Below are 19,778 nucleotides of genomic sequence, written 5' to 3'. Positions count from 1 at the left end.
TCTCTCTCTCGTCTGCACACACACTGTACAGGACCTGCAGCTATTACAAGATGCAGGAGGTTTCTTTTAGGAACCCGGATTGCAGAAGAGAAAGTTCCTGTTTTCAATCGGCTTCTTTCAGCAGCATTGTCAACGCATCCGTAACTCCGCTCCAGCTGTTCATTTCAAGATCAACAGAGACTTATTTCCCCCGCATACATGCCATCGATTCAATAATAATAAAAAAACAAACATTAAAAACAAATGCAGACAGAATCCTAGTCCGTATTCACAATTTAGTGAGAATGAAATTCACAAAGTCGGAGCACAGTGCCTACAGGTTTGTTACAATAAAACTCCACTGCTTCACAGTGAGACCCCCAGTGGACTGAACCTCAACTCCAGTGACTGGCGTCTACAGCAAGCAAGCTTTCTCATTTTTTCCCCCCCTTCCAGTTTGGTGAAACTTTATTTGAACCTGATTAACGAATAAATATAAATTGAACAGTGAGTTAGTGCTGCCGTGAGCTTTCAGAAGTAGTGTTGTGAGAAATACACATTTAAAAAATAAAATAAAATAAAAACAGTATTTATAATTCAGTCCTGGTAAAACAAAAACCTGGACTGGTCACTGGCAGCAGGAACTGGAGTTGAGAACCACTGTGGAAATGCTGTGTCAATACTCCACACACAGGGAGAGTCATTAACATTGCACCACTGTGAACACACACCTGGGAGTCAGCAGGTTATCCATGTAATAAACACATTCACTGTGGAGGGGTACTGCCCTGACTACAAAACAGAGCTCCATCAATGCTTTTTATTCCAGCTAACTGAGACGCTGTACAGCATACGTGACTCCACCCGCAGTGACTGTGTACTAGTAACCACGAAGGGAAGCCACACGTTCTTTACAAAGGGTTCACGCCGCTGAGGTGCTTTGTTTATGAACACCCCCCCCCCCCCCCCCGGTTTACAGAATGAAATGCTGTCAATATCAGAGTACCGCGCTGGACTATGGAGAGGACTGATGATTTGGCTTCTCTAGTCCTGGTACAGGTGCAGTCATCACAATACTCTGCTGGTCAGGGCTGTGCAGTGCAGTCCTCACGCTCCAGTCCAGGGTTTTAGTGTTTTTGTGGGTGAGCCCAGTCTCACAGCTGTACTACAGCTCACACTAACCGCTGATCTTGAAATGTTCTAAACCCCTTTCTTACGCCCCCCCCCCCCCCCCCGCACATCATCTGTGTTGTCTCACATTTATAGAGTACTTGATTTTTATTTATTTTTATTAGCAAAAACGAGAGTGAGGTTTGGCAGGGTCGGAATAATGTATTCTATATATCTATATATAAAAGTGTGAAATACTACCTCCTATCTCTTCCTCCTCTCTGCTCACCCAGTGTACTCCTCTCTCTCTATCTCACTCCTCTCTCTCTGTCTCTCTCCTCTCTCTCTGTCTCTCTACCCTTCTCCCTGGGAGTGGTGGTTCAGGCTGTCCGGACGGCCCTTCCTCAGCTCCTCCTGCACCTCCTGCACCATCAGGATCCTCGTGAGCATGGTCTCCAGCGTCTCGGGGTCGATGGCAAGGGAGGAGTACCAGAGCGGACTGTTGGGCACACAAGAGCGCTCGGGCTGCAGGTAGAAGACGTCCGTGCGCTGCTTCACACTGTCAGAGCTGGGGAGGGAGACAGGGAGGAGATCAATAAACTCGGTCACCGAATTTATTGTGAGAACTGTGCTAGGGCAGGTGTGTGTGTGTGTGTCAGTGAGAGTGCGAGAGCACACTGAAGAGCTGTGTAGCTCCTGCAGCCCCACACATGGTAATAAGAGAGTTTGTGAAAGTGTATAAATGTTGTGGGACTGGTCTGCCTCACCACTTGGACAGGTAGAACTCGTAGAGCCGCACGGGGCAGCGCAGGGGGTTTTCTGTGTTCTCTGCCATCTCCATCACCTCCTCTTCCTGCTCCTCCTCCGGGCTCTGCTTCCGCTTGCCCAGACCAGAGGACTTCTCTGAGGGGAGAGAGGGGGGGTTAAGTGCTCTCTCAAGACTTCATGATTCGATAATTCACGACCTGCACTTTTTTTCCTGCAAACTGCACAAGTCTTACATTGTATATCTGACTGTATTAAGGGCCCTTCCCTAATTCAATGTTTTCTTTATTTTTTGGATGTGCAGGTCACGTAGCGAAAATAAAAGAGGGGGCGTCCCAATATAAGAAACATTAGAACAGCCCTGTCCTTTCCCTGCATTAACTTTGGCAACTCTTGTTAGACTGGGTCATGCCAATAAAGCCCATCTGAGTGAAGTGGTTTTAGGGACGGGGTTCCTCTCGCTGACGAGCTCACCCGCGGGCTCCTTCTTGGGCACCGGGGGGAAGAAGCGCAGGTAGGTGGTCTTGGCGTTGTGCTTCAGGGCCTTGGTGCAGCGCATGACGTGCGCGAAGGAGAGCCGCTGGTGCTCCCGGACAGTCCTGAGCTGGAACAGCTTGGTGTTGAAGAAGAGCAGCGTGTTGAGCAGCACGATCGGGGAGTACGCGCCCAGCTGCTTACACTCCCACAGGTACTCCTCCTCCACTCGGGAGTGCAGGTACCCTGGAGAGGGGAGACGGGAGACACACACACACACACACAATCAGCAAACCTGTTACAATCCCACTTTGAACCAGCATCGCCATTTAAAAAAAAGAGGAGAAACCCCAAAACACAATAATCTGAACCCCTGTATGGGATGAGTGGTAGCAGACAGACAGCAGAGAGCACAGTGTGGAGCTGTACATGCAGGGGGGTCTGCCTGATTGCCTGCCCTCAGACACGCACCGCTGGGGAGGACTGTGGGCTGCCAGTTCTTCAGCATCTTGGTGATCTCCATGGTGAACTTGCTGTAGAAGAGGTCTGTGAAGATGTTCTCTATCCTGCCGTTCTCAAACAGGTACTGCACAAAGAGAGAGAGAGAGAGAGAGAGAGACACAGAGGTATAGGAAAAATGAATAGTATTGCTTCAAAAAGGCTTGACAGAGTGTCTTCAAATCAGTCTCTACAGTCAACTGGAGCCGCCTGCTGGTCTGAAGTTGAAACTTGATTTGTTCATTCAAAACATTTTCCGTCATACTGGCAGCCATCATGCCTGCATTGTGTTTTATATGAACAGCCACCTGCTGAACGCAGCGTGAACGACACTGTACTGAGAGGCACCTGCTGAACGCAGCGTGAACGACACTGTACTGAGAGGCACCTGCTGAAAGCAGCGTGAACGACACTGTACTGAGAGGTACCTGCTGAATGCCCAGGCACAGGTAGAAGACGCTGTCTGGCGTGTATTTCTCCCCGCTGGGTCTCCGCAGCTCCTTGATGAACTGACACAGCCCGTAGCTGAGCTCTGCAGAGCTGCAGTTCAGAATGTCCTCCTTCGGCTTCATCGGGCGCGCTGTAGAGAGGGAGAGGAAGAAACTGTTCATGCAAACTCACACTGCGCGCACTGACTTCACAAGACATGGCCCGTGACCATCCCTTTAAAAACATCAGGAGCCGCTCATTAAAATGAGTGTTCTGGCTACCTGGCAGCAGTGGTAGACTTTCTGATCACACCTTCCCCGGTGTGCTGTTTGTAAATCTACTTGCCAATGTTATTCTGCAGCTAACAAGAAATGATTTGCAGTTTTTGAGCAGCATGTTTGCTTTGGTTTTGTCTTTCCACTGTGAATATGGCCCTGTGTGTCTCACCCCTGCCCAGTCTCTCTGTCTCACCCCCGAATCTCAGCTCCTCCGCCCCCTGTGCGTTCTTCCACTGCACCCAGTTCTTCCAGGCGTTCACCCCGTACATGAACTTGAGCGTGTTTCGGGGTTTGCTGGGTGGGGGCATGGAGCTGCGGGACAGACCGGACGACACCACTGCGGAGGCACGCTTCCGACCCTGCAGACAATCAGAAATCAGTGAAGCAGGCAGCGTCAGAAACCACAATCATCCTAAAAGATCTGTTATTTTGTTAAAACTGAAGACTATTGGATCAAAAAGGATTGACAGATGGTGCCTTCAAATGGCTGTGCTGCTTGTGCACTGTAGTTTAAAACTGCTTGAAATCTTTAAAAAAAACAAAAAACGTATTGCATGTTTCAGAATGTAATGCATAGGTTACTGCTGTCCCTTCCCCAGTGTAAACTAGCTGAAAGGTGTGTGTGCTGGACTCGGCTGCTTGTTTATTTCCCGAGCTGTGTATCACGTCTATCCCCTGCCCCTGTGTTCCTGCTCTCACCCGTTTCCGCGGTGGGAACCCATCCCTGGGTCTCCTCCGGCCACGCTGCCTGGGCGTCACGACCACCTCCCTCCCAGCCGGCTCCAACGACTCTGGTGGGGAAAAGCAACGATGAGAAGACGCCGTGGTGTCTGTGCTGCTCAATGTATTTAGCCTGACACTGTGTTTGCAGGGCGAGGAAGCGCTGTGGTGCTGCTCAATGCATTTAGCCTGACACTGTGTTTGCAGGGCGAGGAGACGCTGTGGTGCTGCTCAATGCATTTAGCCTGACACTGTGTTTTCAGGGTGAGGAGGCGCTGTGGTGCTGCTCAATGTATTTAGCCTGACACTGTTTTCAGGGTGAGGAGGCGCTGTGGTGCTGCTCAATGTATTTAGCCTGACACTGTGTTTGCAGGGCGAGGAGACACTGTGGTACTGCTCAATGCATTTAGCCTGACACTGTGTTTTCAGGGCGAGGAGGCGCTGTGGTGATGCTCAATGTATTTAGCCTGACACTGTGTTTGCAGGGTGAGGAGGCGCTGTGGTGCTGCTCAATGTATTTAGCCTGACACTGTGTTTGCAGGGCGAGGAGGCGCTGTGGTGCTGCTCAATGTATTTAGCCTGACACTGTGTTTGCAGTGTGAGGAGGCGCTGTGGTGCTGCTCAATGCATTTAGCCTGACACTGTGTTTGCAGGGTGAAGAGGTCTGTGCTGCTCACTCACCCGGGGGGAAGTCTGCCTCGATGTCCTGCTCCTGCTCCATGCGGGAGAGCTGCTTCAGCTCGTGCGCTGGCTCCTGCATGGCGCTGGATCTCAGGGTGTAGTGATTCAGCTCCTCCTCCCAGCTGTGCGGGGTCGACACGGCCTCCGACTCCAGGTCCCCACTGTACGTGCTGCCCTGATCTGCAGGGACCCCAAAAGACAAAGTCTCAAAACACCAGCGCAATTCAACCCAGCAAGCAAGCAAATCTTTATTTCTTACATAGCGCCTTTCACAATAAATCTCCTCAAAAGCGCTTTACAGAAGAACATTTTAAAAAACGTGCAACATACAAAAACAACGATGAGAAACAATTCACTAAGACTGAAACAAGCCGACTCCCAGAGTCTGTCACTCCAGCCCAATCCCTCACCCCCGTGCGAGGCGGGCTTCTCCTTCTCCTCCTCCTCCTCGGCGATCATCTCTGCCATCTGCAGCAGGTCCGCCTCAAAGGGGTTCGAGGGGATCTTCTCCTTGATGTCCTGGATCGTCTCCAGGATCTTCGCAGCGCTGTCCAGAGTGGTGGGGATGAACATGGGCACTGGCAGCTGAGAGGAGGAGGAGAGGGGATGGGGAGAGAGAGACAGAGAACCCCAATTTAAAAACTGAATTTGAGAGGAGAAAGCATTATAGTCCCCTGTTGGTAACTATAGTTCTTCCCTCTTCCGTTCTTGGTAAAGTAATCCAAGTAAAACAAACTCGGGTCCCTTTGTTTTGCACATTTGTGCAAGCATCCTGGCACCCCATTAAGATACTGCAGTCTGTCCTGGAGACCAGCGGGTGTGTGGACTCACCGGCAGGGGCACCCCGAAGGGGTAGGGTGTGTACTGGGTGTACAGGTTCATAGGTACAGGCACGAACACTGGAACTGGGATAGGCAGCACTATGAACTCCGGCTTTGGCTTTGGCTCCGGCTCGGGTTCTGTAAGAGACCAGAGGACACAAAGACGCTGAGGAGCACGGCATCGTGGACAGCACCCTGTCCTTCTGTTTGACAACCCCTTGAGCAAGTCAGAAATGAAGCGATGCAGGCTTCTAGCAGCTTGAAAGCGCCCCGCCGGAGCCCCGCACGCTACCTGTCTGGCACTCCTTGCTCTGGGTGTGTGGTCTGCAGGAGGTGGCCTTGGTCTGGCTGATGGGCTTGCAGAGCAGCGCTTTGTTCTTCAGGATGCGCGGGGGCGCCGCGGGGGGCAGCTTCAGGGCATCGGTCTGAGTGCTGGCCTGCAGGTGAAAAACACACACAGGTGAAACCAGAAACCGCTTTCCTGAAACTAATACAGGGAGTAAAAAAAAAAAAAAAAAAGACTCCTATTGCATAGCAGTTTCACCCATTCCAGGTTTTACTAGGACTAAAACAAACTTACATGTTCGATGATCTTGGCTTGCACGGGAGGGACAGCTCCTGTTAAAATAAACAAGCAGGCATGTATCAGGGCACAGAGACGGGGTCGACTGCATCTACTGTGTGAATGTTGCCAGCGAGCGCTGTCAGTGAACAGCCCCAGTAGCAGTGCTCCTACCCTGCAGCGCTGCAGTGGAGTCCACGCAGGGCTGAGTGGCCGGCGCGCTCGCCAGAGACACCACACTGGCGATCACTGGCGTGGCCTCCTTGTGTCCGGGGGGTGAGAGAGGCAGGGAGGGCAGGGCAGAAGGGAGCTGGGGAGCAAGAGGGCCAGGCACTGGGGCAATAAGGGGGACACCAACTGCATTCACTGTGGAGAGAGAGGAGGGGAAAATATAAAAACATGTCAGTATTAACACTTCATCACTCTGAGGAAAAAAAAACAAAAAAACAATGGGTGTTTTATTTGGATTGGTATTATTTCTTAAAATATTATTCATTAAACTACTTACGAGAAGTACTGATGGTACCTTAAATCAGCATGAATCAGTTAAGACTTTATTTATTTTAAATAAGCACAGTTCAGAGTTTGCACCCTTCATTATTATACAAGCCTTCCAGAAAACAAATGGTTTTGTATTTGAATGTAATTCTTTTCTGTATTATGACTCTTATTTCTGGTTCTGTTAAGTTGCTTTCTCTGTTTCCACAGTAAGCGGGTGCAGACTGTACCCTGGCTTGTAAACGGAGGGACGGTGGGAGGACTGTGTGTCTCCATTTCCACAGTAAGCGGGTGCAGACTGTACCCTGGCTTGTAAACGGAGGGACGGTGGGAGGACTGTGTGTCTCCATTTCCACAGTAAGCGGGTGCAGACTGTACCCTGGCTTGTAAACGGAGGGACGGTGGGAGGACTGTGTGTTTACTGCACCTGTGTTGCCGGAGGCCTCTGCTGAGCTGTGCTGGCTGCAGAAGACCAGGAGACACTGCAGGTTACAGAAATGCTTCATCTCTCCGTGCCACTTCACAGACTCGATCAGCTTGCCCTGCCGCTTGCACGCGTCACACTTCGCCATCTGCAGAGAGACGCACAGGGGAGGGGGGTCAAACTGCACAGAGACCCACAGAGAGGGGTCAAACTGCACAGAGACCCACAGAGAGGGGTCAAACTGCACAGAGACCCACAGAGAGGGGTCAAACTGCACAGAGACCCACAGAGGGGGGTCAAACTGCACAGAGACCCACAGAGGCGTCAAACTGCACAGAGACCCACAGAGGCATCAAACTGCACAGAGACCCACAGAGAGGGGTCAAACTGCACAGAGACCCACAGAGGGGTCAAACTGCACAGAGACCCACAGAGAGGGGTCAAACTGCACAGAGACCCACAGAGAGGGGTCAAACTGCACAGAGACCCACAGAGAGGGGTCAAACTGCACAGAGACCCACAGAGAGGGGTCAAACTGCACAGAGACCCACAGAGAGGGGTCAAACTGCACAGAGACCCACAGAGGCGTCAAACTGCACAGAGACCCACAGAGGGGTCAAACTGCACAGAGACCCACAGAGGGGTCAAACTGCACAGAGACCCACAGAGAGGGGTCAAACTGCACAGAGACCCACAGAGAGGGGTCAAACTGCACAGAGACCCACAGAGAGGGGTCAAACTGCACAGAGACCCACAGAGAGGGGTCAAACTGCACAGAGACCCACAGAGAGGGGTCAAACTGCACAGAGACCCACAGAGGCGTCAAACTGCACAGAGACCCACAGAGGGGTCAAACTGCACAGAGACCCACAGAGGGGTCAAACTGCACAGACACAGAGAGGGGTGAGAACTGCACAGAGAGGGGTCAAACTGCACAGAGAGGGGTGAGAACTGCTCAGACACACAGAGGGGTCAAACTGCACAGAGACAATGTAAATTCACCTTCAATGGAAGCAAAACAGGACTGCAGCGTTGAACACTGGGGTGGTCTTTTTAGCGCTATGCGCCCCTCACCTGGTAGAAGAGGACGGTGTAGAGGGACATGCACTCCTCACTGCAGAACTCCTCCAGCTTCCCTGCAAAGTGATTCTGCACCACTCTCTGGGAGGCGCTGCCGCAGTAGGTGCAGGAGCGGCAGTGAGCGCCCCAGCGCTTAGCCAGGTCGTGCTTATAAAGCAGCTTGCAGCCTGCAACACAAGAACAGGGGGCGTTACAGCAGGAGGGGAGCCGAGCTTCAGTGTAGGGTCCTGGGGGTGCAACATCACGGTGCTGGACAGATTTTTTTTGAAGGGTTGAAGTTAGTTGAAATTTAAACCTGGCATCATTTTTGACCTGGCGCACTTTGCTAGCCTTTCAGAAAAACGTTTAAAAACTGTAACGTGTATTTTTCATATCGCAGCGACGGAAATGAAGACTCCTACTGCTCAGCAGTTTCAGCCATTCCTGGTTTTACTGCTACGTGCTAGATTAGACACAGTGTGCATGCAACGAGCTTGAGTGTGTCTTATTGAACTCCTAGTGAAACCAGGAAGGGATCAACCTGCTGTGCAACGGGAGTGTTTCCAGCCCTGAGGAGCACATTTCCAATAGCGCTGACACAGTGTTAAACGCTGCCTCACCTTCGCTGCAGAAGGAGCGGCCCTGCTTGTTGAATTTGATGGTCTCCTTCACGATCTTCTCGATCTTGCAGTACTCGCACCTCGCCATCACAAAGCTGACCTTCTTGAACTCGTCGAAGCACATCTTCCCACAGAACACCAGCATGCGGTCCTGAGGAGGGAGGAGGGAGAGTTACTCTCCTCGAGAGGAAGGGTTTACCGAACAAAAGAGCCGCTAGCAACAGGGTCAAACTTACTAAACGTTTCAACTGAAAACAAAAACACGTACAGACTTCTGAGCTTGAACATATTACCCCTTTGAAACATCGCAGGAGTGGAATGTACCTTGAATTGGAGGAGCTCCGGTTTGGACAGGAAGAGTCTGTGGCAGTGCTGGCAGCTGAGCTTGGGTATGCCGGCGGTGCGGGAGAGGGGGGCCTGTGCCTGTGCCTGTGTCGGTGTCTGTGTCTGCTGCTGGCTCTGTCCCGCCAGCCTCTGCACCGGAGAGCTGGCCACGCTTCCCGGAGTGACCGGCTGTGCCGCCAGCGCCAGCCCCGTGCTGGCCGTGGAGCTTGTGGTGCTGACCAATGAAGAGGAGGAAGAGGAGGAGGAGGAGGGCATGCTGACGATCACCTGGCCCTGAGTCAGGGGCACCACTGAGGAGGCCTGGCCAGAGGGCTTGCTGAATGTGTTCTAGGGAAGAGGAGAGGAGCAAATACTTCATGAAGAAGAAAAGTGAAATCGATAAACTTAAACAGCAGCAGCAGCAGTCGTCTACCTGGCTATTTCTACCGTGCTATCTGAAGAAGGCGGACGCCAAATTGCTCTAGCTAATTATTAAAATGGAATGAACACAGAAGTTAGATACTTTTCAAACTTGCCCAGTTTTCCAGCGACTTCCGGATTACAAAAGTTGCTGGAAAAGCTGAATATCGCATCACCCCAGTCTCAGCTTACTGCAGTCCAATCCACACGAGGAGGAGCGGGGATCACGTGGGCAGGTTCACAGCGCTGGTATGTTTGTGCTGCATAATCATTTCTCATTTATCAGAAGGGAGAAGGAGAAACACACAGCAGACCTCACCTGGAAGTTGACCACACAGTTGTAGCTGCAGAAGTTGCGAATGCTCCCGTCAGACATGGCTAAATGATACTGAGGAACAGCGGAGGTTTTGCAGCTGTTACACTGAACATGAATGCCTGAGGAAAGAAGCAACACAAGAGCACTGACATCACACACTGCTGTGTGATCTTTACAAATACGCGCAAAACAATTCAACTAGCAAGCCATCCCGTCTACATTTCTTTCTGGCAACGGTCATTCAATCTCTTAACAGTCACTGTGGAAGAAAACACCATGGCTTGAAACCCCAGCTAGCCCTGCTGCACCCAATCATGGCCTTCAGAACTACCTTCAATTACACACATTTAAACCTACAGACCTCACAGGAGAGTCGGTTTCAATAATACACCTGAACAAGGGAAGTTCTGAACCCCAGGACTGGGTGCAGCAGCAGCAGGGCTAGTGTGAGTTTGTAACCCTGCTCAAACTCCTGGCTCCTGATCATTTCAATAATAATAATAATAATAATAATAATAATAATAATAATAATAGACTTCATTGAGGGGAGTGTGAGTTTCAAGCCCTTTCTTTTATTTTAGCGCTGCGGTACCTGAAGTGGAGATGGACTGCACGCTGTACGCAGAGAGGCAGTGCACCGAGCAGAACAGCTCTGTCTTCCCCTGGGCGTTCGTGCTCTCCACCATCTCAGCCGAGGAGCGCAGAGAGCGGCACACAGTGCAGGGGGTCACCTTCGCACACTTCTGCAGGGAGACAAATCCACATTCAATAAGAATAACACATTCAACAAGAATAACAACAATACATTAAATTACAAAAATCACATGTTGACAAAACACCTATCAATCCCTGTGAAGGGTTTGTCAGTCCTGCACGTGATTGATCAGCTGGTTCTGACAGGTCTGTCAGATTGATCAGCTGGTTCTGAAGGGTCTGTCAGATTGATCAGCTGGTTCTGACGGGTTTGTCAGTCCTGCACGTGATTGATCAGCTGGTTCCGAAGGGTCTGTCAGATTGATCAGCTGGTTCTGACGGGTTTGTCAGTCCTGCACGTGATTGATCAGCTGGTTCCGAAGGGTCTGTCAGATTGATCAGCTGGTTCTGACGGGTCTGTCAGATTGATCAGCTGGTTCTGACGGGTTTGTCAGTCCTGCACGTGATTGATCAGCTGGTTCCGAAGGGTCTGTCAGATTGATCAGCTGGTTCTGACAGGTCTGTCAGATTGATCAGCTGGTTCTGACGGGTTTGTCAGATTGATCAGCTGGTTCTGAAGGGTCTGTCAGTTCTGCATGTGATTGATCAGCTGGTTCTGATGGGTCTGTCAGATTGATCAGCTGGTTCTGAAGGGTCTGTCAGTTCTGCATGTGATTGATCAGCTGGTTCTGACGGGTCTGTCAGATTGATCAGCTGGTTCTGACGGGTCTGTCAGATTGATCAGCTGGTTCTGACGGGTCTGTCAGATTGATCAGCTGGTTCTGACGGGTCTGTCAGTCCTGCACGTGATTGATGGCGCGTGTCAGTCTACCTGCTTGTACGTGGTGAGGCAGGTGGTGCTGCAGAACTTCTTGGCCTGGCCCTCGATCTGCAGCACGCTGCACTGGCCCGTCCCGCTGTAGCAGTACGCCCCGCAGTGCTCACAGCAGTTCATAGTCAGGTTGTTGGCGGCTCTGAACCTCGAGAAGCACAAGTCGCTGCACAGCTTGTGCACCACGTTCTGGTAGTTCACTTCGTGGCGGATCTGAAAACGAGACACGCGCGCACAGACAGCAATTACAATCATCATTTAAAAAAGAAAGCCAACTGGAAAAGTGTCCGTTTATTTTCGTCTCACAAACAAGTTTATTCATTCCAGGTGTTGTACAATAATCAATGTCAGTTCATGATGTATACAGGGAGAAAACACACAGCATGAAATATGACATTACCAAAATAACCAGATCAAATTATTTCACACACAAATGGGTTTTGTTTCAAATATATTTATATTACTTACCTGAGACGAATCTCCTTAAACAGTTAAGATCAATAATGTTTCCTAGACTTTTAAAAACATTCTTTAATATTTGTACACATTTCTATTTTAATATTATTGTATTCTTCTCAACTCACCTGCAGGGCCCCTGTCTGTTGACTCTGCATGTCCTGTCAGTGCACAAGAAAGCAGTTTGAGTATCCCTCTCTCCCTCTCTCCATTCACTCACTCATTAGCTCGCCCGTCACTCTCAGATCAATACAAGTGAACAGGTCACGACACATGGAACAGCATTATGGGGCAAACAGGAGCCAGGACAATGCTGTCTTACAACCTGTTCCACAGTATAAAGGGCGGGGGGGGTGACAGATATAACAGAACGATCAGAAAGCACAGGGCAGTCGGGAGGTATGGGAGGTACGCACCAGGGCTCTCATCTGACACATGCTGCACTTGATGATCCTGCCCTCGCTGGGCGCCGACATCGGCACCACGGCTTTCCTCTTGAAGTGGAACGGAGTGAGGCAGGCCTGGCTGCAGAAATCCTTCACCGTCCCCACACTGTCCACCGGAGCACAGATCACGTCCTTCGGGTTGGGAATCTCTCTGTGAAGAAAGTGTTGCACGCGGTTTGAAACTTGCACTAGCCCTGCTGCTGCACCCTGTCCTGGCTTTCAGAAGTGCTCCTTGTTTAGGTGTATTATTGCAATGACCAGGTAAGTGTCAGGGGTTTGAACAATCAGGTCTCTGGTAAAGCTGAATTAAGGGCTGCCTTACAAAGAGGGAGCCCTTTAGTACTGCAATAATAATAATAATAATAATAATAATAATAATAATAATAAACACAAAGAAGTCATAATAATGGTAGTAGTAATAATAACAGCGCAGGGCCTTCGTGACGCAGCTCTTACTTCAGGCAGTAGTGGCACGTCTTCTGGATCAGGGGTTTGAGAGGGGGCACGTTGTAGCCGGTCAGGCAGAGCGTGGAGCAGAAGAGCTGGGTGGAGCCCTTGCGCTGGTAGGCAGTCTGGCCCTTCTGCAGGACCTTCTTGCACCCCGAGCAGGACACCCTGACAGCCTGGGCAGGGGCTGGAGCAGGGGCCGGGGCCGGGGCAGGGCTGGGGAGGACGGGTTTCGCTACCAGGGGCCCCGGGACGATCCTCACCGGGGCAGAAGCTGCAACACCTCCCGAGGTGTACTGGGGACCTGGAGAGGGGTGATTAATGCATTGCAATTGAGAGCGGGGAACATTCTGCACAATACCTGTTTCTTACAGTCCTTTAGAAACGCTGTCGTACGTACCGATACGAACACAAAAAGGGAGGCTGAGAGAAGATATGATTAGTAATTACTGCTGAGTTTGTGTTGGCCTTTCACATATTCAGAACCCTCACTTGTATAACACATCAGGTCCAGTTAGTAAGAGTGGCTCTCCTCACCTGCAGGATTACCACTGACAGAGAACACGGCGCTGATCTTCAGCTCCTCGTGAGTCTGGGGTTGCGGCTGCTTCTGGTTCTGGCTGTACTCCTCTGCGTTGTCCGGCTCGTCTTTGATGTTGTCAATGAGGCCGGTCTGGGGCGCCAGCGCCTTGTCGTACTCCTCGTCCACGGGCTCATCCTTGATCTGCAGCTCAGGAACCAGGGGGGCCCTCGCAGCCTCACTGTGGGGCTCCTGCCGGACACACCAGGGATTTCAATACACCGCACACAAGCAAGGACTTGCACGTGGAATGTGTACAAGCTCTTTAATAAGCATGAGTCAACGGAAAACACTTCAATATATATACCAAGAAAAGTTCAAAGATACAGTATGAACATAAAATAAGAGAGAAATGTACTGATGATCTCATGATTCATTTCTGAAGACACCCGGGGGGCAGAGTTCCTGTGGATTATGCACTGTGTTCCTGTGTTCGCTCAGAGAGAACGACGTACTGAACCCACTCACCCGGTATGCAGTGTCCGGACGCATCGACACAGGCGACTCCAGCCTCCTCCCGTTCTCTTGTCCTGGAACACCAAACACAACACCATGTTTGATCCATTCCTGGTTTTACTACGAGTTTAAAGACAGACAGACCTCTGCTTGTTTTCTGTACACAGAGGCTGATGAAGCGCATGGTAAAACCTGGAATAGGTGAAACAGCTATGCAATAGGAGTCTCACTGCCATCCCTGAGAACAAAGGTAAAAACCTCACTGTCATTCTCAGGCACTAGTTCAAATAGTGGTACTGTCTTCATAATAAAATAATAAAATTAAAACACTTGACAAAACAGCAACTAACTACCTTCTATAAAAAAAAAAATTATTAATAACAGTAATAAAATGAAACGGATTGAAACTCAAAACAACGGTCCCTGAATACAAGATAAACCCACAAGCGCATATAGACATAAAAGAACCTGGCGTTGTGTCTTGACCGAAGTGAGCAGAATACAGCGCTGCCCTGCTCAACATACTGCTGCACGGAGAGCCCTCACCTGCTGCAGCCGGGGCCTTGTTGCTCTGGGTCTCGCTCCCTCTCGAACCCGCTCCACTGGCCTCCTCCTGTGCCGGGGTCCTGTGCCCTAGCTCATCCTCGCTGACCGGGCTGAGTCCTGCCCCCGGGACAGAGCTCCACACCATGCCCTCCACACCCCGCTGCCCCAACTCCCCTCCGGGACTCTGCTCATCCTCGCTTCTCTCTGCTGTGACTGCAGCAACTGTGGCTTCAAAGCTGGGCTGCCCACTCCCAGAACTGGCTTTCCCTGCCTCCTCTTCCTCCTCCTCTTCTTCCTCTCCCTCCTCCTCCTCCTCACCCTGGGAACGCAGGGAGACGATGGGAGACTTGAATCCATGCGGAACGTCGCTGTTATCGTCGTCCTCGTCTCCCGGAGCACCCCCAAATTCTCCCTCGCTGTCGCTCCCCACCACAGGAATGCCTGCCAGTTCGTCTCCGTTCCCAAAGGGGTCTCCCTCCCCCTCCCCCTCGGCCAGGGGTGGGATTATCCTGAGCCCCCCGAAGGCAGCAGTAGTTTTATTGTCCTTTTTGCTCCCCGGCGTTTTAGCAGAATATTCCTCGGCTGACTCGGTCTCCATTTCCACCCCAGCGCCTGTTTGTATCAAAGCAAACAGAATCAACTGCAGCTGGCAGCAAAAACAACAACAGGGAAGAGCCTGAAACTCACAGCAGCCCTGGGTTTCAGAAGCACCCCTCGATGAAGTCTGTTATTGAAATGAGCAGGAGTGCGAGTTCCTAACCCTGCTCAGACTCCTGATCACGTCAATAACATATCTAAACATGCAGAGTTACAAAGCCAGCCTTGTTTCTTAATGCTTTCTTTCCTTCTTTATCCTTAAACAAGCAGAAACAGTCAGATCTTAACTCATAGCATTTGAAAGGATACCTACTTCTTTCCGTGATGCCGCCAAACACATTGCGTGCTTTCTCCTCATTCTGCAAAGAAAAACAGTGAATTTATTTACTCCAGCCTTTTATAAGAGGAGAGCTCTCATCAACTACTAATCTACTGTCAAAGGCATGTCTCTGTATTCCTGTGCAAGCTGAACCCACAAGAAACCAAGTGAAGCAGACCAGCGCTGGTCTACTTGATTTAGTTTCTTCTGAGAAACAAGCCGGATGATCCACCAGCCTAACTGAAACGTTTCACTGAATCAGAACTTATGAAAAGTGAAGACCGAGAGGAGTCAAACTAAATACAATTCGTCAGACTAAGTAAAACTCAACAGAATTCGATGCAATTCAAAAGGGAGAGATGTGTAATAAAGTTGTTTAGATGTATTTAGTTAGTGATGACCTTTGGGCATGTGTATTATAGGTTCTGTGTAAAAACGTGTGCTGCACTCAAACACGCTTCAATGGGAAAACTGTGTTGCACGCATACCGGATTCGCTGGGGTTGCATTTGGCCGCATATTATCCAGTGCTCTGCAGTGATGTATTGATTCATTTCACCTAACTGTGTGTTCATGGAGTTAATAACAGCAGAGATACATATCACGAGGCACGCACTTCAAGAAACCCATCACACTCACTCGCTGTGTTTTGTATTAAAAACCTCATGCGTACAATGTGCAATTGACCTAAACAACGCGATCAGACCTGCGGATTAGTTCTGATTCAACACAGACTAAACTGATGTAGCGCCGTCACGACGCACTTACTGAATTAACGACTTTTCCACAAAATATTTCTCACATGTTTAAAAAAAGAAAAAGAAAAAAAAAAGCAGATCGTACTTTTGATTTTACATTTTCAAGCAATCATCAAAACCACCTCGTTTCGATGCAAACAGTTTCACATAGACCTGGTCACATACATAGAACAATAAATGAGTTTTCTGCAGCAGGTTGACCATGCATTTCACACAAACAATAACACATCCTATCCTCCTCCTTCCTCCTCGCCTCACGGTCAGGCCGTCACCCCCTTACCCGCCTCAGTCTTTAGACGGACTGTCCAGCGGTACCCTAACTCGCCTCGCATACCAAGGGACTCCCGCGTCTAACTACTGGGGAATCAATTAAACACAAACACACAAACACACACACACACACACACACACACAATTTAAATCGCTCACTCGCCGCTTTAATAAACACAGAATACCTTACCCCAATACACTTGGGTTCCGCCTCCTCATGCTCCGCCATATTGGCTCCCCACACGCCACAATAATACACAAATTACGGGATTTCTTTTAAAACAAGCGAAAATATATACTCAGCCCAACTTCCCCTTCTTCGCGCAGCCGCTTATATCATCTTCGGGCATAAATATGTATTTTAAAAACAAAACAAAAAAAAAACAAACAAACAAGACGCCTTTAAAACAATGTTTCACTATTTTTATAATAATAATAATAATATACCACCACACCGGTGGACCGCCGCTTATATTATGAGGGGTTTTTAAAGCGTCTTTTCTTAATTTAATTGTCTTTTTATTATATATATATATTTTTGTGTGTGTAAATAACCGATCTCTCGTCTGTTTCGTTAAATCCCCTCAGCCGCGAGCTTCTTAAAGCTGCAACGACCCCCTCCGCGCGCTGCCAAGGCGCACGCGCGGTCATGGCGGCCCCACGGGGGCGGGGCCTGCTCTACAGAGCATGCGCAAGCTGCACCGGGCATGTGCGGCCACGCCTCCGGTTAAAGGCACCACATCCGGTTAATTAAAATGAATTCGAACTTGCTAATTTGTCATTGTAAACTTTTTTTTTTCATGCATCTCTCTGGGCCGCTTTGCAATAGAGGCTGGATTGGCAAACCATGCAAAAGTTTAATTTAAACAAAAAAAACATGAATAACATCAGCAGCCTGAGAACTTTAGACTGTGTGGTCCAGTGGTTAAAGAAAAGGGCTTGTAACCAGGAGGTCCCCGGTTCAAATCCCACCTCAGCCACTGACTCATTGTGTGACCCTGAGCAAGTCACTTAACCTCCTTGTGCTCCGTCTTTCGGGTGAGATGTAATTGTAAGTGACTCTGCAGCTGATGCATAGTTCACACACCCGAGTCTCTGTAAGTCGCCTTGGATAAAGGCCTCTGTCTCACGTTTTCAGTCTCCTGATCACTCTTAATCCAGACCTAGATCCTTGGCTTTCTACCCAATCAAACAAAAGTGCAACTCCAGTGATGTGGGGAGCGCGCGGAAACGATGCTGTGAAATGTTTCACATCCCTGCAGCCTGAACAAAGGAAATGAAAGACCGGCAGCAATGTCAGGTACTGCTATTATCAATATAATACAGTCACACCGAGCGCGCTGCTGCCCACAGCACACACCCCAGCATTTCATATCAGAATCACCGCAAAGATGGGCTCGGTTACAAAACGCTTTACATCATTAAATAAAACACTACGCTTTTTCATAAGGGATTGACATCTCTCCCAGTTGCCAGTGTGTGCATATCATTGAACTAAAACAATACTGCATCCCTCTCGTTTCATCCCTACATATAAAACACTTATTAATCAGTCTCTCGTCTGTTTGACCCCCGCTGGGAGCGGTTAGGGTGCGCCGGTCAACCCCAGAGAAATGAGCGAGGGCTCAGTCGCTACCGTGAGGTGGGTGGCCCTGACGTGCAAAACACAAGCAAATAAAAAAGAGCGATTTACAAATGAAAATCTACCGATTTATAAAAAACATGCACAAGACAGCAACTCGCAAACAACTTCCAAACCGGAAACGCGTTTGAAAAGTGAAATGGAACCGTCAGCTCAAGTGGGAGGGTGCTAGAGAGTGGCGGGAATCTACTCGCAGATCTGTGATTGGAGGAACATTCACTCAATTACTGTGGCGCTGGACAGCAAAGTCACGATAGTATTAGACTGTTTTACATTATTAGTTTATCTAGCAGACGCCTTTATCCAAGGCGACTTACAGAGACTCGGGTGTGTCAACTATGCATCAGCTGCAGAGTCACTTACAACTACGTCTCACCCGAAAGACGGAGCACAAGGAGGTGAAGCGACTTGCTCAGGGTCACACAATGAGTCAGTGGCTGAGGTGGGATTTGAACCGGGGACCTCCTGGTTACAAGCCCTTTTCTTTAACCACTGGACCACACAGCCTCCTTAACCCTGTTTCAGCTTACCTGTAAATCGTCATCTTTGGGGTATTTGCTGAATAATTTGGGAATGCTTTGATGTTACAGTGAGATAATGATAGATAGAGAGAGAGATATTAAACCATATATATTTGTGTGTGAAAACCTGGACCTAATTTGAATACATTTGATCTCTTTAACAGACACAGGACCAAGAGTGTGGTTGTTAAGGTGCATTTACAACGTGCAATATTTATTTATTTATTTATTTATTTATTTATTTATTTATTTGGGGGGGTCCTGATACCTGATACCTGTAACACACCCCTAAGTAACTGCACAGATATTTCATACAGACTAATGCTAACACAAGTTAGGATACATGGCTGAACAAAGTGTTGAATATATTTATTATTTAAAAACAAAACATACCAAGAAGCGCAGAAAGTGAAGCGCGCTGTCTCCGGACCACAGTAACTGAGTGAATGTTCCTCAATCCCACACCAGCACCGTTATTTCCGTTTTGCAATGTGTTTGCATGTCGCTGTCTTTGTGTTTGATGTAAGTCGCTCACTTATTGTTTGTTGCTCACATTTTATTTGCTTGAGTTTTGCACTTCAGGGCCACCGTATTAAGAGATATGGTAAAGCAAATACTTTTTTTTTTTTTTTTTTTTTTTTTAATAAATTTGGCAAACCAGGATAAACAAATGAAATTCATACTGCAGCGGTGGTACCAGATAAATGCATCACACAGTCTTACACACACCTCCGTGTAAATGCGTTGTTAATGGGCAGTCAGGAGCATATATTAGGAGGGTGCCTTGGGGCAAAAGGCTTACCCTGTAGGAGCATGCAAACAGCCTGCTACATGAATTCAGAGGCGCATATATTTTGTATGACTTATTTGTGATCCCTACGGTTATAATTGCGTTTAATGAAATGTGCAGCCCTCTCTTTTATTGTATGCGAGTACAGTATTATTAAAACTATTCACAATCTATCTGTGCAAACGTCCGTGCCGGTTTATCACACAAAGCCCTTTTCATACAACAGTTTCACCGCGACCCCCTTTCAGAAATGAGGGGGGGTGGCGAGTTTCAGTCTCATTTAAATTGACCGATGCGAGCTAGCAATATTATAGAAGACGATGCTTTCCTCGCTCGGCATTTTAAATTTAAATGTTGTTGTTATCCGTCAGGAGTCGGCTTGTTAGACCTGCCCCCTGTAAACCTGATTGATAACACATCTCCCCAATCAAAACAGAGGACTGAAAAT

At 49.0% G+C, this 19,778-nt stretch overlaps 1 protein-coding gene across 4 annotated transcripts; it reads right to left on the bottom strand.

Moving 5' to 3' along the window:
* Nucleotides 1-261: 261 nt before the first annotated feature.
* On the bottom strand, nt 262-18,992 carry LOC117968638 (zinc finger MYM-type protein 4-like). Of its 4 annotated transcripts, none has more exons than XM_059019160.1 (28): nt 18,934-18,992; nt 15,345-15,390; nt 14,435-15,046; nt 13,901-13,962; nt 13,390-13,624; nt 12,862-13,156; nt 12,376-12,556; nt 12,088-12,120; nt 11,504-11,716; nt 10,571-10,721; nt 9,982-10,097; nt 9,243-9,590; nt 8,919-9,069; nt 8,314-8,486; nt 7,243-7,387; nt 6,492-6,683; nt 6,336-6,373; nt 6,048-6,192; nt 5,766-5,893; nt 5,345-5,519; nt 4,935-5,114; nt 4,233-4,324; nt 3,703-3,892; nt 3,255-3,406; nt 2,800-2,914; nt 2,329-2,574; nt 1,857-1,992; nt 262-1,657 (listed from the first exon to the last, which is right to left on the bottom strand). In XM_059019160.1, exons 3-28 carry the CDS (start codon nt 15,030-15,032, stop codon nt 1,444-1,446), a joined length of 4,704 nt encoding a protein of 1,567 aa, XP_058875143.1. In that variant the 5' UTR covers nt 15,033-15,046; nt 15,345-15,390; nt 18,934-18,992; the 3' UTR covers nt 262-1,443. The 4 variants fall into 4 exon arrangements, with proteins under 4 accessions (XP_058875143.1, XP_058875140.1, XP_058875141.1 ...); XM_059019157.1 differs by lacking the exon at nt 18,934-18,992 and adding an exon at nt 16,568-17,359; XM_059019158.1 differs by lacking the exon at nt 18,934-18,992 and adding an exon at nt 16,568-17,357 and having other exon boundaries at nt 3,727-3,892.
* Nucleotides 18,993-19,778: the final 786 nt, after the last annotated feature.

Source organism: Acipenser ruthenus, unplaced genomic scaffold (assembly GCF_902713425.1).
Source record: "Acipenser ruthenus unplaced genomic scaffold, fAciRut3.2 maternal haplotype, whole genome shotgun sequence".
NCBI lineage: Eukaryota > Metazoa > Chordata > Actinopteri > Acipenseriformes > Acipenseridae > Acipenser > Acipenser ruthenus.
Note: the sequence above shows the minus strand (reverse complement) of the source record. Positions and strands in the feature narration are given on the sequence as shown.

Coding starts and splice junctions, on each gene's coding strand:
- LOC117968638 (XM_059019157.1), bottom strand. CDS start 16,606: ATGGCGGAGCATGAGGAGGCGGAACCCAAGTGTATTGGG. Junction 9,591..9,981: donor ACTGTGTGGTCAACTTCCAG/GTGAGGTCTGCT, acceptor CCTCTTCCCTAG/AACACATTCAGCAAGCCCTC. Junction 5,894..6,047: donor GAGCAAGGAGTGCCAGACAG/GTAGCGTGCGGG, acceptor GGTCTCTTACAG/AACCCGAGCCGGAGCCAAAG.